A 25,825-nucleotide genomic window follows, 5' to 3' on the forward strand; every position below is an offset into this window, starting at 1 on the left:
ATCAAAACCCAGATTCAGAAAACGAAAGGAAACACATCTCCGACAAACAAACAAACAAACAAAAACGCCCCCCCGCGAAGAGACAGGATCAGACTGTACAAGCCGGGTCACGGGGAGAGCCGACGGCGTGGGCACCGCGGTTGTGCGCCCCCGGCCGCCGCGCCTCCGTCTCGGGCCCCCCGCGGCCGGCCTGGGGAGGCGGAGGGCGGGGTGGGTGGGCAGGTTAAGAACCTTCACAGACGACAGGAGGACCGGACGGCGTCCAGGGCTCTGCGGGCTCCCTCTGGAGTGTGCAGGTGTGATTCCAGCGCGGCCTCGTGGAGGTGCACTTCGGGGCTGGAACCCGGTCCCCGCGCAGGGCTGCTGGAAACCGCACCGCGAGGGTCGCGGACGGAGAAAGACGCGGACGCGGCGCCGTGAGGGGTCGGAGCATGCAGTGCTTTGTACATCTGGCAGTGAGATGTGATGGCGGGTCGGTTCTCGGACAGTTTCAGGGCGGGACTCACGTCTCCTAAGAGAGTCGGACGCGGACGCGCGGCGGCGGGGCCCGAGGACGCGTCGTGCCAGACGTGGCCGGAGCGAGGTTTCAGCAGAGTTTGCCATGTGTGCATAGGGGGCTCTTGCTTCTCTCTGTCGGTGGGCAGGGGCCATCCCACCTGAGCCTGCGGTCCCCTGCCCTGGTCCCGGGCCAGGTCTGTTTGGGGGTGGGGGGTGGTGGTGCCGGGGGGGTCCGAGGGCCGTCAGCAGGCAATCTCCTCCAGGGTCCCCAGGGCCGTCTGCAGGGGCACGTTCACAGTGTGGCTGATGGTTTCGGAGTGGTTTGGCATCGTGTCACAAGTGCTCTGGCGAGGAGAGGAAAGTTGATGTTCATTCAGCAAAAATGTGTCCCAGGGCCCCTGCAGCCCAGCCCAGGCCCTGGGAACCATGCCGCCCACGGTGGGCTCTCCCAGGCGCTGCCGCTGCGCCCCAACCCCCTCTGGTGCTGGGTTGCCATTTTTGGGCATGAAGCTGGGGGGGCCTCACTGCCTTCAGAATCCTCTCCACTGTCCACCTAGGCGCTCCCCCAGAGTGCGGAGGGAGCTTCCTGGTGATGGGGTTTAGCATCTAGTTTGACCTTCTCTCTAAGGGCTTCCCAGGTGGCTCAGTGATAAAGAATCTGCCTGCCTTGAGTCAAGTGCTCGGGCCTGGTGCACTGGGAAGACCCAGAGGAATCGGGTGGAGAGGGAGGTGGGAGGGGGGATCGGGATGGGGAATACGTGTAAGTCTATGGCTGATTCATATCAATGTATGACAAAACCCACTGAAAAAAAAAGAAAAAAGAAAAAAAAAAAAAGAATCTGCCTGCCAATGCAGGAGATGCAGGTTAGATCCCTGGGTTGGGAAGATTCCCTGGGGAAGGAAATGGCAACCCCTCCAGGATTCTTGCTTGGAGAATCCCATGGACAGAGGAACCTGGCGTGCTACACGTGGAGTCTCAAAGATTCCAACACGACTGAAGTGACTTAGCACATCTATAAGGAACAGAACAGCTCAAGGGTGGTAGCTGTATTTCCTGCGATGTACAATATATCCCATGTTTATAGCCTGTGGACCTCTCCAGAGGCCCCCTGCTGTGTCACTGGAAGCTATATCTGAGTGGTGAGTAGCCTTGGGGTGGGGGTGACCCATCCGGCCCTCATCCTTGGACCTCTGTTGGGTCCACCTGGGGTGGAGGAGGGGCCACCTGTGGCCTGACCTGGGCAGGAGGGGCTGCTTGATTGCTGAGGCAAAACAGTGGAGGTCTCAGCTGGGAGTCTGACCCCTGATCCCAGCTGCCCCCAAAGGACCTTGGGAAGGGACCTTGGCCTCAAGGAAGGGTTATCTCGGGTCCCTGAGCAGGGCGGGGCTGAGGTGCCTTTGAATCTTCTGGGTGATTCCTGGCCCTGCAGAGGGCTGGAGGCTGGGAGGGATGTGAGCAGAATTCTGTGCCAAGAATTGGGGCAGATTAGATGAGGCTGAGGCTCGGAGTGGTGCAAAGGAGGAGGCTATGTCTCTGAGACATTCTGAAGGCAGAAGGGAGGGTGGGGCAAGGGGATGGAGCCTGAGCTCCATCCATGAGTAATTACTCTCTGAGTAGTTCGCTGAGCGCTTACTACAAACTAGTCCCAGCTCATTGCTTCCCAGGGCCTGTGTGTCTCATTTAATCTGATGGCACCCCCTGAGGTCCCAGTGATCCGGAAGCTGCTCAGAGAGGGAGGTAATGTGCCTTCAGGTGTGCAGCTGGAAAGAAGGGCCCTGGGATCCAGGCGGGTCAGCTGAGTCCAGAGCCCGGGGCTCCTTCCACCCACACTGCCCTCCCCTCCACAGAAGCTGTCTTCTGTTCAAAAAGAAGCTGTAGGGACCTGAGAGAATCAAAGTGGGATGTTTAGCCTGGGAGATGAGTGGAGAAACAGTGTCTGGAGCAGAAACAGGAGCCCAGATAGGAGGAGGAGGAGGAGGAGGAGGAGGCTGGGATCCACTTGGGATGTTATGATTTTAAGGCGGCAATGGTCATGGAATGCGGTGTTCTCTTGGGGCTGCGGTGTTGACTTGGGGGAAGTCGGTGATACCCACAACCTTCAGTGGAGACCAGGGTCCAGGAACAGGTTGAATCTGGGAAGGAGATTGTGGACAGTATAAGAGGGGCTACCTCTTAGAATTGAGGAAAGAGAGGCAGAGTAGGAAGGAGGCTAGGGTGCCCCCCAGCTCCGTAGCCTGGGCCTCTGGGCCACAACTGCCTCATATACAAAAAGGAGATAAGAACAGCCCTTCCTCTAGGGTTGAAACGACGTGTCACTCTTAAGGCACCTAACACAGTGCCTGATACATACCAGGCTTACAAAGGTCAGCAGTTATCGGTGTTGTTGCTTCTACCTATTTCTACCTTCTATTCTATTTCAAAGAATCTGCCTGCTAAGCAGGAGATGCGGGTTCGATCCCTGGGTTTGGACGATCCCTTGGAGAAGGAAATGGCAACTCACTTCAGTATCCTTGCCTGGAGAAGTTCATGGACAGAGGAGCCTGGTTGACTACAGTCCGTGGGGTTGCAAAGAGTGGGACACGACTTAGCTGCTGAAACACCACTACTTCAGAGGGCCCCACACCCTATGTCCTGTTCAAATGGGGTAGAGTAACAGGGGCCTTCCTGCTCACATTCTGCCACCTAGGGAATACAGGAGTGGGTCTACATGGAGCCTCTCCTTGGTCTCCCAAGGCACGAGAAGAGGGCCGTGGCTTCTGGCCGGGGAGTAGCTGAGCTGGTCCAGGCAGAAGCATCTCCTGGTCTCTGTTGCATCCATGGAGCAGATCCAACCTACAACTGGGTTCCAGGGTGGGTCTCAGAGAGAGGCTCAAGGTTCAGCTGGAGTGTCCTCAAACCTGGGAGCTGTGGAGGGTCTCGAGCTATGGAAAGGTGTGTGATGGAGCACTCCCATCCTGCCTGGCACCGGCATCTGAATTCACGCGGCTTGTACACACCAAGGAACTAACCAACCCGCAGCCCCCTGCCGGCCGCCCTTACCACGTTCTCATCGTGGCTCCCTTCCTCCTCTTCTTTGCCAAGCAGGTCTAATAGCTTCTCTTTGATCAGCTGCAAGAAAGGCAGGAAGGAAGGTCAGGCCGGGAGAAAGGCATCAAGGTAGCGAGAGAGACCTCCTTCCACGTGGTTTGGCTGGGGAGGCAGGGGCAGCGGCCGCCTGGGCTGCAGCTGGATAGACGTGTATGGGAGCCCAGCCTGGCAGCCCGAACTAGGGTCCCAGCCAAGCTTTTGGTGCAGGAGCTAGAGCCTGGGCGGGGAGGGGGGCGGCGCGGGAACACGGGAGGGCCGCGGTGTGGTCTTGCTCGGTCTGGTCTCTCAGCGTGGCCGGTTCCTCATCTGTCCTGGGGGGACAGTTACTCATCACTTTTGAGGCCTGAAAACTCCACAGTTCACAAGGTTGGGACACAAATGTGCTAACATTTCATCCTCAACAAGAGAGTAGTTATTAAATATGTTTTCTGATGTGATTCAATTTCTATAACTTTCTACATCTTTGCACAGAAATGATTAAACAGGGCAGAACAAAATCTGGCTGTGGGACCCAGCATGGGAACACGGTCACCACGCTGAGAGGTGGGGTGCGGCATCCACAGGTCCCTGGTCACCCGGGCTCTCCACTCCCCACAGTGACCCCCGTGGCCTCTGGCCATTGCCGGTCCCCTCTGGGAGGCAGGCCACTGCGGTGCAGGCCCCGTCTGCTGGGCTGAGACCCCAGGTGGCTTCCCTGGGGGATTCTGGAGTCCCTGGAGCCAGCCCAGGGCTGGGAGGAATGCAGTGGGAAGACTGATGAGCCCCTGGAGCACACAGTGCCTGAAGCTGCTGTTTGCTGTGTGAGAAGCTTTCAGAGGCTCTGTTCCAGCTGCCTCCTGAGGGCGACAGCTCCCTGAACCAGAGCGGGGGAGTGCCCTTACTCTTCCTGCTCAGGGTTGATGACGTCTCAGGAGTGTCCTCCCCTAAACCTGCCTGGACCCCAGAAGGTGCTGATCCGGTGATGGGTCACCTGGAGGGCAGGTGTGTGTGTGCACATGTGGTGTGTGTGTATTTGTGAGCAGTGTGTGAGTGTGGTATAAGTGTTAATATGTGTGTATGTGCATGTGTGGAGTGTGTGTGCATGTGTGGTCTGAGTATGGTATGTGTGTGGTATATGTGTGTGATATGTGTGTGTATGTGGTATATGTGTGTGTATATGTTGTGTGTGAGTGTGGTATAAGTGTGTGTGATGTATGTGTGTGCAAATGGTGTGTGTGTACAGTGTATGTGGTTTAACTGTGATGTATGTGTGAATTTGTGAGCAGTGTGTGAGTGTGGTGTAAGTGTGTGTGCAATATGTGTGTGTAGAGTGTGTGGTATGTGTGTGGGTATATGTATGTGTATTGTTATATGTGAGTGTGTTATTAGTGTATATGATGTATGTGCATGTTACGTGTGTGCAAATGGTGTGTGTGTGTATAGTATATGTTGTGTGCCTGTGGCATATGTATTTGTGAGCAGTGTGTGTAAGTGTGGTATAAGTGTGTGTGGCATATGTGTATGTGGAGTGTGTGGTATATGTGTGTGTGGTACATGTATGTGTGGAGTATGTGGGGTTTATGTGTGTGTATGTTATATGTGAGTGTGGTATTTGTATGATGTGTGTATAGCATGTGCATGTGACTGGTATGTATGTGGAGTTTATGTGGAGTGTGTGTGGCACATGTATGTGTGGAGTGTGTGGGTACATGTGTGTGTCTATGTTATATGTGAATGTGGTATTAGTGTGTGATGTGTGTGTGTATAGCATGTGTATGCAAGTGGTGTGTGTGTGGACTGGATGTGGAATGTGTGTGGTATGTGTGTGTGTGGAGTGTGTGGGGTGTGTGTGTGTATATGTTGTGTATGGGTATGGTATAAGCGTGTGTGGGGTGTGTGTGTGTGGTGCAAGTGTGTGGAATATATGTATGTGGAGTGTGTGGTATACATGTGTGTGGAACATGTATGTGTGGAGTGTGTGGGGTATATGTGTGTGTATGTTGTATGTGAGTGTAGTATTTGTGTGATGTGTGTGTGTATAGCATGTGTATATGACTGGTATGTATGTGGAGTTTATATGGAGTGTGTGTGGTACATGTATGTGTGGAGTGTGTGGGGTATATGTGTGTGTATGTTATATGTGAGTGTGGTATTAGTGTGTGCGATGTGTGTGTGTATAGCATGTGTATGCGAGTGGTGGGTGTGGACTGGATGTGGAGTGTGGCATGTGTGTGTGTGTGGAGGGTGTGGGGTATGTGTGTGTGTATGTTGTGCATGAGTATGGTATAAGCGTGGTGTCTGTGTGTGTGTGGAGTGTATGTGGAGTGTGTGTGGCATGTGTGTGTGTGGAGGTGTGGGGTATGTGTGTGTGTATGTTGTGCATGGGTATGGTATAAGTGTGTGTGGTGTGAGTGTGTGGGTGCAGACACACCCACGCACAAGCCCCACATGGGGCCCAGGGGCTCCGCGCCGGCCCCTGCACTGGCTCATGCCCTCCTGCTCATCCCTCCGGCTCCCTGCGTGCGGGTGAAGACGGCCCTGGGGATAGGCCTGCGGCTGCCGTGTCTCACACCCACCCCTCCCCGGTGCCTGGGGCGCGGGGACAGACAGTGTCCACACACAGGGAGGGGAAGGCAGCCCTGGGTGGAGGCAGGCCGAGCTCTCCCCGCCCCGTGCTCTAGTTCTGGGCGTCGGGGCAGGATGAGGGCGCCTGGTGGTCCCCCACGAGCAATCCCAACATCTTACCTCATAAATATAATCAAAGAGCTCTAGTATTGTAAGGATACTAGCACCAATGAACAATCCCATCTGACCACCAATATCACCTGGAGAGAGAGAGAGAGAAGACAAGACTTGGCTTTCCTGACAGAGCTTCTGGAAGGTCAAATGGCCGGAGAACTCGGAAAGCAGGCTTTCTGAGAGGGCCCCTTCCCAGAGGCGGGGCCCGGGCCAGGAGGGCAGGCCCTGGACAAGCCGCTCCCTCACTGCGCTGCTCTGAGAGCTGCTGGGTTTCAGCACCCACGGGGGTGGGAACTAGCCTGGATGCTTACTTGAGGGGCCTGGAATGAACCTCCTGGGCTGACGGCCTGGTTCAGTTCCATTCGGAGCCACACTGTTGGGGCCAGGCTTGGCTCCGGGCTGGGAACAGATGAGACGTGTGTGGCCCTGCCCCGGGCGAGGGCACAGTCTAGCCCGAGACGTGTGTCAGTGTCCTGAGTGGGGGTCTCAGGGGCAGGCACATAGGAGACACCCCCCAATTACGACAGGGCCTTCGAGGCCGTCTTGAGGCCCCTCTCACCCTTGGGATGAAGTCCTTGGAAGCATCTGTCTCCCCTCCCTAAAGGTAAATGTTCAGTCTATTTACTTTTATCATTTTTGGCTGCGCTGGGCCTTCATTGCTAGGCGCAGGCTTTCCCTGGTTGCGGTGAGCAGGGCTACTCTTCCCTGCGGTGTGCGGGCTGCTCACTGCGGTGGCTCCTCTTGTTGCGGAGCACGGGCTCTAGGCGCATGAGCTTCACAAGTTGCAGCTCGCAGGCTCCAGAGCACAGGCTCAGCAGTTGCGGTGCACAGGCTTAGCTGCTCCACACCCTGTGCGATCTTCCAGGACCAGGGATTGAACCCTTGCACTGGCAGGTAGATGCTTAACCACTGGACCACAAGGGGAGTCCTTTGGTCTCCTTCTAGAGTACAGGTTCTTGCCCTGAGTACATGATCCCCGTGGACCAGGGGTCTTCTGATCCCCTTGTATCAAACTCCTGGGAGACTTGTAATCAGTATAGATGGCTGCACTTACCTGCTGTGCTTAGTCGCTCAGTTGTGTCTGACTCTTTGCAACCTCATGGACTGGAGCCCGCCAGGCTCCTCTGTCCATGGGGATTCTCCAGGCAAAAATACTGGAGTGGGTTGCCATGCCCTCCTCCAGGGGATCTTCCCAACCCAGGGACTGAACCCAGGTCTCCCGCATTGCAGGTGGATTCTTTACCATCTGAGGCACCAGGGAAGCCCTGGGGCCTATGCAATCAGAGTCTCCGGGACTGGGGACTGGAGGTCAGGACTTTTACGTTCCCAGATGGTTCTCCAGCCCACCAGAGTTTGAGAACCACTCTCCTGTGGGACCTTCCAATGCTTGGAGACTCCTCAAATTGAATGCAAATCGTTACGTGTGGGTATCTGGGCGTTTGTAGCTGGAGAGTCCGTATTTCAGAAGCTATTATCAGATTCTTAAGGGGGTTCTGATCCCCTGAGAGCCCCCAAATGCTCTGCTCCAGAGGCAGTGTGTCGGAGCACAGGGCCCTGAGGCTGTGAATACGGAGGGCGGCCACCAGCTGGCTGTGTGGCTTTGATAAGCCCTGACCTTCTCAACAGCTTCGCCTACCAGGAACATTTGGCGGTGGAGGTGGCTGGGGGAGCGTCGGAGATGAACAGTGAAGCCGTTTTCAGCTGTGACCTCTAGGACTGTGAGCCGCTGGGCTAGGAAGAGCGCCGGGAGTGGGGGGCACTGTTGGGGGTGGGTGTACCATCTCCTGGAGATTCCAGGCTGACCTCTTGGTCCGAGAACTTTCTGATGAGCACACTTGCCCACTCCTCCCTGACTGTGGCTGGGAGAAGCCCAGCAACACATCCCCAGGTGAGCAAGCTGCGGTGGTGGGAAGGGGGCTCTTCCCGGGGGGGACTTGGTGTTGGGCACACCAGAGCCCCCGCTTCCTTCCCACTCCCCCCACCCCCTCTAATGTCCTTGATGGAGGCTCACTGCAGGTGTATACACATGCACGTGCCTGTGGGGGGCGGCTGTATGTGTGAGCCGTGTGGCGGAGTGTGGAGGGCGTGCCAGGGTGCATTGTGTGTGCATGTTCGGGACAGAAGCAGGCCTTACGTCCGGCCACCAATGGCTTTATGTAGGTGGCACACGAGTGTGTCTAACGGTGGCTTTGTGGGGGTGGGCACAGTGCGTCTGAATGCGTGGAGGAGGTGTGAGCGTGCTTGTCTATGGCAGGTATAGGTGTGTAGGCATGCGTGCATCTGCGTGTCTCTGGAGTTGCGTGGTTTGCACGTGGGTCTGTGCAGGTGTGCACTAGTGTGTGTGTATCACCCTGGTGCCTGTGTGTACGCTGGGCTGAGGCGTGCTCTCTGAGTGAGGGGAAGGCGGGCCACAGGGCGGGGAGGCAGCGGCTAGTGTGGACTTCCTGACCCAGGGCTGGCAAGCCGCACTCACTCTTCTCGCGAGAGGTACATATGGCAGCGCGATTTTCCGCGGCTGGCGTGTGAGAGAGCGCGCGTGCGCACTAGCGCACATGCGTGTGTGGGGGAGGGGAGCAGAGGGAAGGAGGCGTGTCCTCGGTGACAGGGGCGTGGCTTTAGCCCCGGCCCAGCCCGCGAGTCTCTGAGCACAGTCCCTCTCTGGCCACAACCATCTCCAGGGCTCTCAGTGATGACCACCTTAGTGGGGACCCTGCGGTGTCCGCCGCTTCCTAGAAGAGTGTCTGCCTGGATGCCAGAAACCACTGTTTATGGGCCTTCTGTGGGCTGGGACTTGATCACATTTCACCATCATGGCAAACTCACGGAGGGTTTTATTAGACCCATTCTACAGATGAGGGACCTGAGGTTCAGTGACGTGAAGCCACCAGCCCACATTCTCCGGGCTGGTGTGCAGCAGCCTCTGACTTGTGCTCCCCTTGAACTTCCAGGTAGAAGGTGTCTGTCTCCCGTGCCCCCCACTCAGGATGCCTCGCTCACCTACTTCAGTTCACAGAGACAAGAGTTATTTTTTCCTTGAAGCCACAGACATCGGATCCTTTCTTGAGGGTGAGTGGGAGTTGGGGGGATGGGTTCAGGGTAGGTCTTTTAACTGTGCACCCTCAGGGATCTTGTTAAATTTAAGCTGGGTTGGGGCAGGGTTGAAATTAACATCTGGCATCCTTGCGGGCAGAGGAGCTGATGTGAACTAAGGTAGGGTGGCCGTCAGGTTTGTCGATTTCTGGGACTATGTGGCCCTTTTTTAGGGTTTGACAAAGAGCTCTCAGTCCAGGGGCAACTGGCCTTCTCAACGTGGCAACATTGTTTTCCAGGTGGGGCCTCCATGGGTGGGACCCTTGGGTGTCTGCTCCCTGGGACCATCCATAGCTCAGCCCCGCTGCACCTATCCACCACGGCCCCAGGGCTCTGACTCCAATCAGGGGGCGGAAGACTGTGGAATCTGAGAGGGCAGTGCTGGAAGGGTCCCGAGAGAATGGCTGGCTCACCTGCCTCATTGTGTCAATGGGGAAACTGAGATTAGATCAGGGAATGAACTGGGCCTAACACCGCCGCATGGAGTGCTTCCCACTCTGGGGCAGGAGCAGTGCAAGGGAAGAGGGAGCAATAGTGAATGAAAAGGCTGGACTCTTTTAGAGTCACCATCTGGCCGCCCACCTGCCCGTCCCCCCTTCCTCCCACCCTCTTGTGTACTTAGTTGCTCAGTGGTGACCGACTCTTTGTGACCCCGTGGACTGTAGCCCACCAGGCTCCTTTGTCCGTGGGATTTTCCAGGCCAGCATACTGGAGTGGGTTGCCATTTCCTTCTCCAGGGGATCTTCCCGACCCAGGGATCAAACTTGCATCTCCTGCATCATGGGCAAAACGCCCTTTCTTTACCGTCTGAGCCAGCTGGGAAGCCCCATGTTACCCTGCATGCATGCATGCGTGCTAAGTCGCTTCAGTCGTGTCCAACTCTTTGAGACCCTGTCCATCCCCGTGAGATGTGGACATTTGTGCAACGGACACTCTGACTTACCAAGTAAGGCAGCGACTTCATATGCCTTCTTCTGTTCGATGGTCTCATAATTGAGAGCTTCAAAAAATATATCCAGAACGAGGATGTTTTCTCTGTGGGGGAAATGTTCAGTGTCACATGTGGTGAGAATCATGAGAATCCACAGGGATCATATCATACAATTTTCCCATGGACAGAAAGGGAAACAGAGGCCCGGGGACGTGAGACAATGGGCTCCATGTTAGAACTGGTTAGTCACAGAGCTGGGGCTTGAACCGGGAAGTCGTGACTCCCAGCCCAGTGCTCTTCACGGGCCTGGAGGGGTATGTCAGCTCTCCCCTTGGACCCTTATTGCTCACCCACCCTCTCTCTGCCCCCTTTTCCAGGAGTCCTGCCAGGCCTCCAGGGCCCTATGCCCCAGGGGGTCTGCCTGGGTCCTTATGTGCAAGTGAGCTCAGAACTCACTTAACAAGGCTTGCTTGCCTGCCCCCAATTTACCTCCCCTGCTCACTCTAGAGAGGCCCCCAGTTCTTACTGGGATTGACGGCAAGCTGCTCCTGGTGGGGGCCCTACCCCAGCATCACCAAGTTAGCTGCAGGAGCCAGGGAGGGTTTTTAGGGAGCAAACCTACATCTGGCTGTGGGGTTTTCTGGCAGAAGCACCTCAGTTCCCTTCTGCTCTTTGGGGCAGTTGTATTCATGAGACACATCTCGGTGGGAGAAGCCATTACCATCAGCAGAACGTTTGCAGCCGTGGGGCCTGGCCCCTCCTATCGACACAGTTACCCTGATTCTTTGGTGCTGCTCATGAATGGCCTTGGTGCCCCTTGCCCTCAAGGGGCACACACCATCCCAGGATGAGAGCTGGTGACCGCGTGGGAGGGAGAGGCTGGAGGAGGGTTGAAATTAACACCCTGCATCCATCATGTGCCTTCGGGGCCAGAGGAGCTGATGTGGACTAGGGTGGGGTGGCGGTCCGGTGTGTAGACCTGAGGGTGGGTAAGAGCGGGAGAAGCCCTCTCCACATGAGGCTCACCCAGGAGCCATCCACCATCTCTCGCCTGGTTTATTACAACTGCCTCTGACCCAGCTCCCTTCCGCCCATCTGTCTGCCCATCCATCCTCTTAACTGGGTCTTCCTAAAACCTCTCAACTAACCCACATAACACAGAATTAGCATCCCGTGCCTCCATCAGCCAGGCTGCATTTAAAATGCTCAATAGTAACAGGTGGCCAGTGGCCACCACATAGGACATCATGGAGATTGAACATTTCTAGAAGGTTCTACCATAGAACATGTCAGCTAAAATGCAGAAGTGAGCCTATCACTTGCCTGCCTGAACCTCTTCTGTGGCTCCCTACCCTCTTAGAATCAAATCTACTCCCTGACTCCCATTCCCGCCCAGCTCAGCCTCTAAGACTCACATCAGCCCCCCGGCTTCCTTTTGCTGTACTCTTGTGACACCCTCTTCTCTTTCATTTATTTTATTCAAAGATTACTTTTTTGAGCATCAACTCCATGCCAGGCACTCCACAGCAGAGAATAAAAAAAGAAAGGTTTGTGCCCTCAAGGGGCAGGCAGGTAATTGAAGGAAACAGCCACATGAATATTGAATTACACACAGTGGCGAGTATTATAAAGGAAAACACCTGAGTGTTTCGAGAGAAGAATGACAGGAGGGGGCCCAATTTATTGGTCCAAAGAAATGACATTTAAATGGAGCCCTGCGAAACGAGGAACCAGTTGGGTGAAGAGTGAGAGGAAAAGCATTCTAGGCAGAGGGAACAGAATATGCAAAATCTGCCTGGAAAACTTCTCTGCATCGTGTAAAAACATCTCTGAAACTGTCCTTGACAGCACCCCTCTGCAAAGTATGGCCAACGACCTCTCTTATTATCTGCACCAGCCTGGACAGCTCTCTGTGTTGTATTTGTCTCTATCGGTCTGTAAGCTCCTGAAAGATGGCACTGCCTCTTAACGCGCTTTGTCTTCATACTCTGAGCACAGAACTTGGCTGAGAGCAGGTACTCAATTAACATCTGCCAGATGGAACTAACTGCTTACCTTTATCTTCTTCCTTGACTGTCCCCCCACCTTCCCATATTTTCTTGGTCCCTCCACCCCCCACCAGCCTCTACCCTGTCCATTTAGCTTACGAGATATATTTTTCTGATTTGTTAAATTTCTTCTCGAGGTACTTGGCTGATGTCTTGCTGGGGATCTTCACCATGGAGAGCTCTTTGTTGTAGCGGGTCAGGTTGCAGGGGGTCCTGCAGAGACAGTAATTACTGTCCTTTTCTGCCAGCAGACCTGCAGGGGAGAGGGAGGCAGGGCTGAGTTGGGTGCAGGGGACTGGGACCTCTGGGCCCAGAGTAGCCGGCTCCTGGGTTCCTACAGCAGAGAAGTGAGCTGGGAGGAGGCGCCCTCTGGGTGAATGAGGGGTGGGCGGCTGTGGAGAGAAGGGGAGCTGGGCTTTTGCTCGAGGTTGATGAACGTATGAATGGTTGCAAAAGCGCCTACTCTTTCTATGTTACTTTTTTTTTTTAATAACTGTTTTAATGTACTTGTCAGCTAATTTTATTATCTGAATAATTTCTGCATCCCTTTCAGTTGAGTTTTTAAATTTGATTTTATTTATTTATTATTTTTGGCCCTGCTGGGTCTCTGTTGCTCCATGTGGGCTTTTCTCTAGTTGCGGCTAGCAGGGGCTTCTCTCTGGTTCTCACTGGGGTGGCTTCTCTTGTTGAGGAACACGGGCTCTAGGGCAAACGGGCTTCGTTAGTTATGGCACATGGGGGCTTAGTTGCTGCTCGACATGTGGACCAGGGATGGAACCCGAGCCCTCCACATTTGCAGGCGGATTCTTCACCACTGGACCCCCAGGGAAGTCCTTTTTCTGTTACTTTTGGTTCTGTGTTCCCTCTGCTTTCTTTACTGTTAGGTTAACTTTTGTACGTATGGGGCACCACTTTGGAAGCATGGGCTCCAAGGGAGTCCTGGACCTCTGACCATCCCAGGGCCTTCTTCTCTGCTCTCAGTGTCAGATCTCATCTACAGAGGGGGCTGTTCATCGCAGGCAAGAGTGGGGGGCCACTGCGTCTGAATCCCTAGGCTCCCTGGTCTTCCCTCGGGGGCTCCCCCGTAGCTGGTGCCTGCCTCCTCTGCCGGCTGGCTGAGGACACAGAGTGAGTCTTTGCATCCACCGGAAGTCCCTCCTCTTTCCAGCCAGCCCTCCTGGAGGCATCTGGACACGTGAGTCCAGAACTGCTCCATTTAGATCCAGCAAGTATGACTGCCGAGCAAACTTGAGTCCGGCTGATTTAAATACTTCCTGCTTGTCTTGCCTGTAAATCATTTCCCAGATCTCGGAGAGGCGGGCGTGTGGAGTGGGTCACACTCTGGGGTTGCAGCTTGTGGGTGTGATCCGCCTCACCGGAAGTTTTCTGGGGTGGGCGGGTGTTCCGGGGTGGGGGGTGGGGTGGACCAGCAAACACCCAGGAGGAGGGGTGGGGGATGCTCCTGCCTCTCCTGTGTCCCTGAGGAATGCACACTGGGGCTCACCCCTCTGCCTGACCCCATCTCTCCTGGCTCAAGGGGGCAATGCGGACAGGACAGCTTGGGAATAACCTCCAGGGTGTGTGCTGGGAGGTATCACCAAGCTCCTTTCATGCCCACCGGTCCCCACTGTCCATTCTCTCTCCATCTCTGCCCGCTCCTCTGCATTCCTCAGTGCTCTCTGCTCCTCCCAAACTCACTCCTCCTCTATCCCCACCTCTCTGCCTCCTTTCTCTCCTTGGTTGGGTTTCCACCCTCATCGCTAGCATCAGTTCCCTCCCCCACCCTTCTCTCCTCCCTCCTCTCCATCTCCCTCTCCTGTCCCTGCAGGGATGCCACCCTGTCTAGCCTCTTTCCCCCTCACCCTTCCCCATCCCCTTTCCCCCATCTCTCTCCCACACCTGGAAGGTCTCTAAGGTCTCAATCGCAGCCCCCACCCCATCATTCCACTGGGCCCCTGGTACTGACCTAGGGCAGGCTCTGCACACTCCTTGTGCTGCTCAGGGGTACAGAAAGGAGCATCCCCTGCAAAGAAGAAAGACAGGGAGAGGTATTCAGGCAGCAACCCCTCCCCTCCTTGGCCGGGGGAAGGGATGTATCTGGGTACTTGGGAGGGGCAGCAGTTCCCTAGTGGACAGTCAGAAGGCAGCTGTCAATCAGGACCCCCTGGGGGCAGTGGGGGACCAGAAGACTGCGCTCTGATCCTCTCTGTGATAATGGGAACCATCTAGCTAATTTCTCCCAGGTCGGACAGCCTGGTTCATATAGGTGACAGCAAAGTGTTGACAGTGGGGAGGCAGTGGCAATTACCTACTAAGCGCTGGGCATGCATCATCCCCTCTAACCCACTTAGGTACCTTTGGAAATAGGAACTACTGTGTCTGCGTGATTGGTGAGAGAGTTGAGGTTTAACTACCCTCTTTTCCCAGGCCTGCAGTGATGGAGGTGGGCTTGGAAGCCAGGTCCATGTGCTCACGAGCCTAGGGCTCTTTCCGTCACAGCAGGCTGCCGTGAGTGAAGGCTGCTTGGTCAGTCTCCCCTTTGTGTGCCCTTCACTCCGCGTTATAATGGAGATGCCGGTAACAGTGTCATGTGGGGACTGATTAAAATCTCTCCGCTGGCTTGGGCTCAGGCTCCGTGGGGAAACCTCGCTGGCTGGTGACCCAGTCTCGGCATCAGGCAGGCAGCATTTTTGTTGTTTAGTCTCTCAGTCGTGTCTGACTCCTTGTGACCCTGTGGACTGTAGCCTGCCAGGCTCCTCTGTCCATGGAATTCTCCAGGCTACTGGAGTGGGTTGCCATTGCCTCTCCAGGTGACCTTCCGATTCAGGGAGTGAACCCGCATCTCTGGCATTGGCAGCAGAGTCTTTACCACTGAGCCGCAGGGATGCCCAGGTAGCATTTACCAGTGCTCGATTCTCTCTGGTCTCTGTAGAAATCCGGAACTGTTTTTTTTTTTTTTTTCTTTTCCCACGTGCTAAAGTCAAAGCCAACTCACTGGAAAAGACCCTGATGCTGGGAAAGGTTGAAGGCAAGAGGAGAAGAGGATGGCAGAGGAAGAGATGGTCGGATGGCATCACTGATTCAATGGGCATGAACTTGGGTGAACTCTGGGAGATGGTGAAGGACAAGAGGCCTGGTGTGCTGCAGCCCATGGGGCCGCCAAAAGTCAGACACAGCTTAGTGACTGAACAACAACAGATGTCAAAGCCTACCACAAACCCTCTTATTTTTTCCCCAAGAGCTGAAGAACTGAAATGGTTCCTCTTTTCTAATAATAAGAATTTAACTGATATGTTTCTCTTTTTGTTTTGTATTCTACTCCATTCTATTTTTGCCTGCTTCTCAGAGGCTATTTTAAAGATTGATAATCCTAAATTTAGCTTACTAGAGAAATTACTGATTACTAATGCAATTGTTCAGAATTTAGCTCCAAGGATGTTCATTTCAGCATTGGTTATGACAGAAAACAATTGGTAATGAGCTAAATGTCCAAGGTCAGGATTTAGTTAGATAAACTAACTATGATTATGATATAATCATGAAACAATAGCCATGAAATATAATAGTAAAGTTTCCTGCACATAGTAGGTCTTCAGTCACCAGTACTCTCAATTCCTTCTCTCCATGTCTTAACACAATCACCACTGACATTTGCAATTAACAAAGTATTTTTTTTTTTTTTTTGGCTGCACTGTGGGATCTCGGTTCCCTGACCAGGGATCAAAGCCCGGCCCCCTTGCAGTGAAAGCTCAGAATCCTAACCACTGGGCTGCCAGGGAATTCCCAACAAAGCATTTTTATATCTTAGCTAAATTTTATCCTCCTAACAGCAAACGTTTGTGTTTTAAAGATGATGGAGGTAAGAACAGAGACGTTTAGTAACTTGTGCCAGGTCACACAGCCGTCATGTGGTGGGAGCTGAGTTAGAAGCCAAGGCCACTGATTGTAGCCTCAGTCGTCCTTCCTTCCGCTGCAGTACCAAGCTCTTCCTGCCCCAGTCAGCACCAACCCCTTCTGCCTGTGGCAAGCCGACTGCGTCTAGTGATGGCTACGCGCATTGTTAGTCTGACAATAGGAATGTCAGGACACACTCATCCATTTGCTGACTGATGGACTCTTGTCTCACTTGAAAGAGCGCTAGACATTTGGATGCAAGAAGGGAAAATATCTGGAGGAAAGCAGGAAACATCTGGATGTCTGAATGTGTACCACACCAGGATGGGAGAATTGTAAGCATCCAGATATGTGGTCACTTAGCTCTAGGAGGGAAGAACAGCAGACAACTAGCAAACATATTGGACACTGGGAGGAATGTTCTCCAAACTTCTGTCCACTCTGCAGACCAGGATGTTGCTGTGGTTGCCCAGACTGGGTGTTCCCATCTGCCCCTGAAATGTCTGCACATCAAGTAACCGTCTTCCCAGAACAGTCCCTGGGCATCCTCGTGGAGTGGGTGAAGAGCATCCCGTCGGGTGAGAAATGCAAAGGCCGCCGGCAGTCCCCAGCGCCCTGTGGCCTCCCTCCCCGGCACTGACCTGGCATGTGGACCATGCGGCAGTTACAGTTCTCCACGATGTAGCGGGTCTCACAGTCGATCCTACAGGCGGTGATGCTGTAAACGGGAAAGAAGTCGAGCCCCATCTCGGAGGACCGGCACTCGCCCCACGGCGGGGGCAGGTATGTGAGCTGCAAGGCAGGAAGGAGGGCCAGCAGTCAGCCCCGAAGCTTCAGCCGCAACACACCCAGGGGCTCCTTCATTCACTTATGCAAGTAAAAAACAATTAACTGATCAGCTACCGCGTGAGTGCCTAAACTCCAGGGACCTCCCAGGCCTTCAACATCTGGCTCCAAAATCTGTTCTCCTAACTTACCTTTTATAACCTTCCCTATAAATGCTGATCTTCTCAAAGTCTTTTACCCCAGCCACATCTTCCCACTTCCACAATTTGTTGTCTTCCATTTCTCCGCAGCAGAGAAGTGGGATAAAATTGGAGGACTCTGTGAACCCCTCCCTCCTTTCTAAGGTTTTTCTCCCCATTTTTTAGCTCTTCTGGCAACCCTGAACTCTGACTTGAGATTTTTTTAACTCTAGGATGACTGCTTTCTGCTTGAACTGTATCTATAATATTCCCTTAGAAGTTGATGTGTCCTCAAAGGAGTGATCCGATAAATATTGATAAATGTGTATTTCATCTAGGGTGGTTCCCTTCCTTCAAGGTCTGTATAAACATGCCAGTTCCGGCCTGTTTTTAGTCTCCCTCCCATCAAATAGTACTTTTGAAATCTTTAGGCCAGAGTTTATAATCATTAGTTTCAGTATAAGTTGCTCCACCATAACTGAGAAGAAAAATCTCTTTATGTATTTTATTTTAAGGCTTACGGGATTCCTTTGAGGGAGATGTTCCTGTTATAATTTTATTTGGGAGGAAGCTGAGTACAAGAAAGGTTAATAGGGACTTCCCTGGCACTCCAGTAGCTAACATTCCATGCTTCCACTACAGCAGGTGTGGTTTGATTCCTGGCCGGGGAACTAAGATCCCACATGATGCACGGCGTGGTCAAATAAATAAATAAAAGAACAAATAAAAAGAAAGGTTAAGTAGCCTGTCTAAGGTCATGCACAAAGTCACTGGCAGAGTCGGCATGTGGACCTAGGACTTTCTGACTTCAACCTTGCTTGTATATATATTACATCGTCTCTGTGTCTCTATAGGAAATTGACACGCGAGAGAGAAAAACACTCCAGAGAGGGCCTTTCAGAGCTTTTCTCTTTTGTTTTTTCCTACAGCTCATTTCTTCTTCCTTTCCCCTGAAGGTCTGCATTACTCTCTCATCTTTCTTTGGAGTTCATGAGCGGACCAGGATTTTGCAGATTTCCTGTATAACTTTGGATAAGTCACTGCTCTCCTCGGGACCTCAGCTTCCCCATCTGTAAATTGGGAGGACTGACAAGTACGTTTGATAGTGTATGATTAGAATGAACTGGGTCCACACGTTGCTCACTATTAGATCCATAAGCACACAAACTGGATTTGGGAAGAATTCATGATGACTTTTGGCAAGGCTGGGGGTCTAAAATGATGTCAAATCATTTTGGGAGAGACTCATTATTTTTCCTCTAAGACGGTTTCCCACAGTGGGTGAACCCAGAATGTCGAGGGTGAGGCTCTGTGGATGGGCCGTGGTTTGTTCAGGGTCAGTCACTACCCTCCCCCCCTTTTTTTAATTCAGAGGTTATGATCCAGACCTGGGGCCTTCCAGGTGGCACCAGTAGTCAAGAATCCTCTTGCCAATCTAGAAGATGCAAGAGACTTGGGTTCGATCCTTGGGTTGGGAAGATCCCCTTGAGTAGGAAATGGCAATCCACTCTAGTAGTCTTTCCTGGAGAATTCCATGGACAGAGGAGCCTGGCGGGCTACAGTGCATGAGATTGCAGAGTCGGATACGACTGAGTACGCATGTACGCACGATCCAGATAACATGGTTTCCCTGCGGGGGGCTGGTTTATATTCGTCCCATCAGGTTTTCTGAAGCCTCGCACGGCACAGCAGCTGGAAAATTGCAGTGTGTATAGCATCAGCTCTTGCTTACCAACGGGTGTCTGAAAGTGGGCTGGACTGTTTATCCTGGCTAAGCAAAGCCTCAGGGGGACCCTGAAGCACTGTCTTCAAATATCTGAAGGGCTGTCTCAGGGAAGAAGAACTAGATTTGTTTCCTGGAATCCCCAGGGAAAGACAGACACAAGAACAGTTGTACTGAGGGAAGTGGGGAGGGCGACCACATTGATTGATGTTGCAGACACTGTGGTAGGCACAGCCCATGCATTCCCTTCTTTAATGCTGAAGAAGGATACACTCTGTCTCAACTTTCTAAACCACTCTTATTATTCAATAATAAAGTCACTCTCTTGAGGGTGAGTTCCCCATCATGAAGGGTGTGCAAGCAAAAACCATACAGCTACCTGGCTGGGATGGGAAGAGAGCGATTCAAGCATTGCAGGTACAGTTGGGGATTCAAAAATCTCTTAAGCCCTTATGCCTAGTCACAGACTGTACATCTAAAATTTTTAAATTTTATTTTATTTATTTTTAAGCTTTTTATTTTGTATTAGCATATAACAGATCAACAGTGTTGTGGAAATTTCAGGTACACAGCAAAAGGACTCAGCCGTACATATACATTCTCCCTCAAACTCCTCTCCCATGCTGGTTGCCACATAATATTGAACAGACTTCCCTGTGCTATACCCTAAGACCTGTTGGTTAATCATTTTAAACATAGCAGTGTGTACATGTCCATCCCACACTCCCTAACTCTCCCTTCCCCTCTGGTAGCCATAAGATCATTCTCTAAGTCTGTGAGTCTGTTTCTACATCTGTAATTTTAATTTGAAAATTAGAGACAGTGGAACAAGTCAGACAGAACCTTGAATCCCACTGTTTCATGGGCTAGCTCCGTGACTGTGAATAAGTGATGAAACCCCCATTCTCCAGCCTCAGCTTTTAGCCTCCTCATCGGTCTAAATGAGATAAATGCCCAGCAGCTCGTCGGTACTCACCGAGACTTAGTTCCTATCTTCTTCCCCCTAACAAATGCTTCATGTTTTTCTGCCCTTTCGTTCCTTCAACAAATAGACCAGCTCCATCTCTGCTGTCCTTACAATCTGGTTTTACAGACCAGCAAATCTCCATGCTTTTTTGGCTCAAGTTACCTTGCGTTGGGTTTACTATGATATGGGCTCCTGTCAATGCAGACATCCAAGTCAAGATGGTACTCAGACAGCTGATCTAGGGGTCTGAAGCTGGGGACGGAGATCTGGGGGGGGGGGAGAGGTGAATGGGGGGAGAGCTCTGGTGGATCTTCAAGCTGTTGGGTGGATGAGCCAGCTCAGGGATAGAGGAGAGATGCTCAGGATTGAGTCTTAAAGTGTTTCTGCCTTTACTTGACAACTCATCCATCCTTGGCTTCCCCATCCCTCCCCCCCCCCCCCCCCCCACTGTGCCATGGAACCAGTGGCTTTACACAATTGCTTATATTTATGAGCTAAGCCAAGATCTCAGAACTTTTACGATAGAATACCCTGGTGCTTGCCTCTCATTGCTCCACTGTCTTGGGGCTTCTCCCCACAGATGTTTTCATTTTATAGAGAGAAACTGGTGTTTGCACCCTCCCTGAGCAGGAATAGCCTATGCTATTCCTCAGCTGCTGGCTTCTCCAGCCTCTCCCTGCCCGCAGATTCCGAGGTGTGCCAGCAGGTGGCGCTGCAGTCAGCCTAGCTGCCTGTAGTCAGAGATGCCTGGAGGGAGTCAGCCAGTCGCGCAGTCGTGTCCGACTTTTTGCACACCCATGGACTGCAGCCCCGAGGCTCCTCTGTCCAAAGGTTCCTCCAGGCGAGAATACTGGAGTGGATTGCCATTTCCATCTCCAGGGGATCTTCCCACGCCAGGGATTGAACCTGGGTCTCCTGCATTGTAGGCAGATTCTTTATTGTTTTCTGAGCCACCAGTTGCTAAGCTCCCTTGGCCTTTTCCTTGTGTCTGCAGCCCACACTCTAAGGCCTTGGCTAGGATGCTCCTTTAGGGAGGATGCTGGGACAATGATGAGGCTGTATATTAATATGTTCCTCCTGGTACTGGAAAGGGTAGGAAAGACCAGAGGAGAGAGACAGGAGGCGGGAGACAGGGAGAGATGCCCACTGAGCTTAGCTGGTACCCATCTGGCTCTTTTGTTGTGTCAGCCACTTGGCCTTTTGATTTAGGCACTGGCCACAATGATCACCTGGATCCAATCCCTTTAGATTCTGGAATTCCCTTTCCAGTTCCTTCCCAGGGCTGGGTTGGGGTCTTTGTTCTGACCTGCCTGGTTTCTCCTTCCTCGCTAGCCCACCTAGCTGAGATCCTGGTTCCCTGTCTGCTGGGAGGACCCATCTTAGGAGAACGTGCTCAGACCCAGCTGGGTTGGAATCCTAACTCTGCCATTTGCTTAGTGGGGGACTTCCCCTTTCTGCACGAGAAACACCCTGAGATATTAACTACTTCAGAGGGACACTCTGGGTTTTGAACACTAGTTATGCGTAAGTCAGCTGTCACCCTTGGCTGATGTCTTCTGGTCTCTGTTCTGGATCATATGGATGGGATGCAAAACTCAGCCCCTCATTTATTTTCATGAAAGCCCATTCACCCAGGGCATTAGATTATACGGAAGATGTCAGAGTTGGAGGAGGGTCTACATCAGAGCAAAGCCCCTTCTCCTTGCCTAAGCCCAGCCCCTCTCCGCGTTCCTCCTTCCCTTCCTTCTCTCCCTCCTGCTTTCTCTCTCCTCATCTGCTTTGCCATCCTTTCCAGAAGCAGAACCCACATAACTTAAGGAGCTGCATCATCCTTTGACATCTTGGTGCATGGCAACATCCTCTCCTATGGAGCCTCAAGGAAAGGCACTTTCCTCCCTGGGTGGAATTCTAAAGCCAAATGTTAAGATTCTTTTCTGCTTTGTTCTGTAGTAACAGGAAACATCTCCAAGAGTGTCTGGTGAATAACAGATGCTGAATAAACTGAAGATGCTGCTGGCGTCTTATCTCCTTTCTGGGTCTCTGTCTCACTGTGTGCAGTGACCTGGCAACAGAGACCCCTGGTGTGCTGTGACCAGAAACACAGAAACACACCCTGACGACTCATGATGCACGTTTATTTTCTGTTCCTTCTGAAGTCTCTCTGGGATCTCTATCAACGTTTGATTAACTGGGAAGCTAGCATGCTGTGGTTTTGACCATTTCTTCGTGATTGTGCAAGAAATGAAACGTAGCAGGTGGCACTGTGAGAGGAGCGTTGCTGGGGCTTCTAGGAAGAAGCGAAGCCCCATTATCAGGTGCAGTCCATGTGTTAGGCTCTGTGCTGGCCCTTTTGAGTTTTCTCATTTTATCTTCTCATCGAGCAGCAAGGTTGATATTGTTATCCCCATTAAACAGATGAAGAAACTGAGGCTCAGTCAGGTTATGCCCCATTTCCCTGGGTCACAGATTACATTGATTCCAGGTCTTTCTGACTGCAAAACTCCTAACTTTCAAAAGCCATAAAACTTTCTCTCCCTTCAAATTAAATATGACATGAACACCAATATAATAAACAAGCAAAGGAGAGCTTCTGTGGGTGCAGGTGGGGGATGGGGAGCCCAGAGTCTCATACTCAAGTCTCCTGGTCCTTGCAGTGACCCCCAAGCATCTCACAGGAATGCCCAGGCTTACAGTGCAGAGTTTGAACACCCAGTGAGATTCCAGTGACTTATGTGGTTCCTCAAGCAGGAATGGTAACATGTGAATCTCACTTTCCTGCTCCATAAAGCAAGGCATATGGACCAGAGAGCTGCTAAAATGCCTCCAGAATCTTCAGGTTTTGAGCCTCTGTGTCTCACTTGATACAAACCCGGATAAAGGGTGGGCAGAGGGTGGGCTGCTGTCAGATGATCAATTGGGTCTAAGTATTTGGCTCAGAAGGTATTTTCTTCCATTTGGGTGTTGGGGAAACTGATCAAGAAGAGGCCAGAGGGATCCTGACTCAGAGCCAGCAGGAAGCTGTCACTCTGGGAACAACCGCCTTGAGAGTGAAGGGAAAGATCCCCTTTGTGAGCTGTTTTGCAGAGAATACAGTTGGCAGGAGTGTTCAGCTCACTCCTGTGGATGAAGAAGTGCTCGGCCAGACGGGACTGTCCTTGGGGTGCAGGGAAGAGGCGTCAGGGTACAGTTTGGGCTGTTAACAAAGGCTCAGAGGGACTTTTGTTGACCACCAAAGCCCAGTGGTTCAGCGCAGTTGAACAAGCTCTTCATTAACTCCTACAGTATGCCAGGTACTGGGCTGGGCGTTGGGGCTAGAGGGATGAGTGGAACGGGGTACCTCTCTCCAGGGGCTCCTGTTTGCCACAGACCCCTCCTGCCACCACCTGAAGGCATGTTCCCAGATCCCTGAGACCTGTTCCCTTCCTGCTCCCCAAGCCCACACAGCTCGGGGCAAGAGGGAAGAACAAGGTGCCATCACCTCTGGGTGAAGTCACCTAACTACTCTGGGCCTCAGCTTCCTTCTCTGCAAAACGGAGCTACTGTTCCGGGAGGAGCAGGGCTTCCCTGAGGGTAAAGTGAGACAGTAGGTGGGAAGAGCTTCGCTTGCACTACTTCCTGAGTTTGTTGAGTCTTAGGTTTGGGAAGAGCTTATGAAAGTCCTTCATTCAAGGTGTCAGTAGGTGGCTGGTCCCACGTGCCTGTCCTCATAGGCATCTCCCCTCTCCAGCCACAGTCTTATCTCTTCCTGCCTCACTGGATCTCAGGCCTCTCACACAGGGCCTGGCACATAGTGAGTGCTTGGTACTTATTGGATGAATGAATGAGTGAATGAATGAATGAACTGCACCATCCTGTTTTCCCCTAGCCACAGTTCAGAGGATAAGTGCACGTGCTGCCCTCTTCCAATCCAGCAGGGGCAGAGGGTCCTTCATGTTGGTCCCCATGAGCCCTACATTGAGGCATCAAATCACATCTGAGTCCTGGGCTGATAGCAGGTTTTCCTGTGTGACCTTGAGCCTGCTACTCAACCTCTCTGGGCTTCTCTCTTCCACCTCTTATGGGGCGATGCATGTGTGCTCAGTCATGTCCAACTCGTAGCGGTCCCTTGAACAGTAGCCCAATAGGCTCCTCTGTCCATGGAATTTTTCAGCAAGAATACCGGAGTGGGTTGCCATTTCCTACTCCAAGGGATCTTCCCGACCCAGGGATTGAACCTGCATCTCTGGGCATCTCTTGCACTGGCAGGGGGATTCTTTACCTGGGAAGCCCCATTCCATCTGTGATGGTTGGGGCCTTAAGTCTTTGGTGGCTGAGACTCATCAGGTCCCCCTTGGTCCTTCCTATGCCCTCCCACCTTCTACTGCAACAGCAAACTTCCCCTGACCCAGCCAGATGGAGGGGGAAATCAGAGCCTGCTTGCTTTCTGAGCTGTGATTTTTGGTTTGATGTTTTTATTTCATCCCACCGAGTGATTTAAGTATGTTCACAAATGATTATGTTGTGCTCCTTTTAAACAATACTAAAATCAAATCAAATACGAAAATCAAATCCACCCATCAATCAGTGACAGGCAGCTCTGATGTCTCAGGGGAAACAGGTCCTTGTAGGCAGCACAGAAGCAGTGAGGCATCCCTGCCGTCTGTTCCCGTGGCTCTAGTGACAGCTCAGCCCCTAAGGTCAAACCAGGAGGGGTGGCACCAGGAAGAAGTCAAAGTCACCGCAGAGAGACTGAGCAGCAATGACCCCTCCCAGCTGGAGACCCCACGTAGGTGCTTAGAAGAACAGTGTCTCTTTCAGTCCTCACAAGGACCCTTTGTGAGTAAGAACTACTAGTCCTGAAGACCCACAGTAGACTAACTGATGATATAGACATTGCTGATATTTATTGAACCCTCACTAACTTACTTGGACTGACTCTTCAAATCCTTACAACAACCTTGTGGGGTTGGTACCTTTATGACCTCCATTGTATCAATATATCTGGGGAGACTGGAGTGGAAAAGAGACCTATGGTCATGAATAGTAAGAGACAGAGCTGGAGTTAGACCCCAACCATTTACACGTTCATCACTACTTATCTTGCCTTGCCTTATACTGCAGTGGGTGGGGTCCACAGGAAGCAGAGCCAATTACTGGGGTCGGGGTGTGTGTGTGTGTGTGTAGATGGATGGGTGGAGACTGTCGCAGAGATTTGGGGATGGGAACTCAGATTCCAGTGATAGGGGAAATACTGACTGAAACTGCACACCCTTGCAAGGCACCATAGTAATCATTTGCATGAGTTATTTTACAACAGGAGGTCCTGGTAAGGAACTCAGAACTAACAAGCCACCACCAAGCGGAAGAATTCAGGAAAGGTCAAAAGGAGATGCCACATGTCCTACCAATCTCTCAGACTCCTCCTTGCTGGAATCCATCTTGGCTGAGTGATGTGTGCGCCAGCAGGAAGGACCCTGAGTCAGAGTGACTGGCCAGAGACAACCTGGAAACTAGTCCCATCACCATAAAACCCGAGACTGTGAGCCAGGTGGCAGAGCAGTCCTCCTGGGTTCCTTTACCCTGCTGCGCTCCACCCAGGTTCCCCTTCCCAGGAAAATCTCTTGATTTGACAGCACGTGTGTCTCCCTGGACAATTCATTTCCTGGTGTTGGACAAGAGCCTGCTCTCGGGTCCCCTTTGTGCAACACAGACATGGGAAATATCGCATAGGTTCATTGAACAGTTTAGTCCTCACGACAACTCTGCCACTTAAATATTATCCTCCCCATTTTATGAATGAGCAAACTTCAGTAACTTGCCCAACACCACACAGCTGAGAAACGAAAGGCAGGAATCAAATTCAGGTCTGTCCATCTGCGAGGCTCCTGAAAGGCGCTCATGAGACAGCCTGACCTTGGCTGTGC

The 25,825-nt window shown here is 52.3% G+C and overlaps 1 protein-coding gene across 2 annotated transcripts in view; it reads right to left on the reverse strand.

Annotated features, from left to right (window-relative positions):
* Positions 1 to 740: 740 nt before the first annotated feature.
* ASIC2 (acid sensing ion channel subunit 2) overlaps positions 741 to 25,825 on the reverse strand; it is a 1,197,965-nt gene continuing 1,172,880 nt past the window's right edge. For both annotated transcript variants that reach the window (XM_065909980.1, XM_065909978.1), the window contains exons 4-10: positions 16,909 to 17,059; positions 14,340 to 14,396; positions 12,473 to 12,626; positions 10,338 to 10,429; positions 6,311 to 6,390; positions 3,539 to 3,607; positions 741 to 842 (exon numbers count right to left, since the gene is read on the reverse strand). In XM_065909980.1, coding sequence (XP_065766052.1) covers positions 741 to 842; positions 3,539 to 3,607; positions 6,311 to 6,390; positions 10,338 to 10,429; positions 12,473 to 12,626; positions 14,340 to 14,396; positions 16,909 to 17,059 — 705 coding nt within the window. The remainder of the gene's footprint in view (positions 843 to 3,538; positions 3,608 to 6,310; positions 6,391 to 10,337; positions 10,430 to 12,472; positions 12,627 to 14,339; positions 14,397 to 16,908; positions 17,060 to 25,825) is intronic.

The sequence above is a fragment of the Muntiacus reevesi genome, chromosome 18, assembly GCF_963930625.1.
Source record: "Muntiacus reevesi chromosome 18, mMunRee1.1, whole genome shotgun sequence".
NCBI classification, from domain to species: Eukaryota; Metazoa; Chordata; class Mammalia; order Artiodactyla; family Cervidae; genus Muntiacus; species Muntiacus reevesi.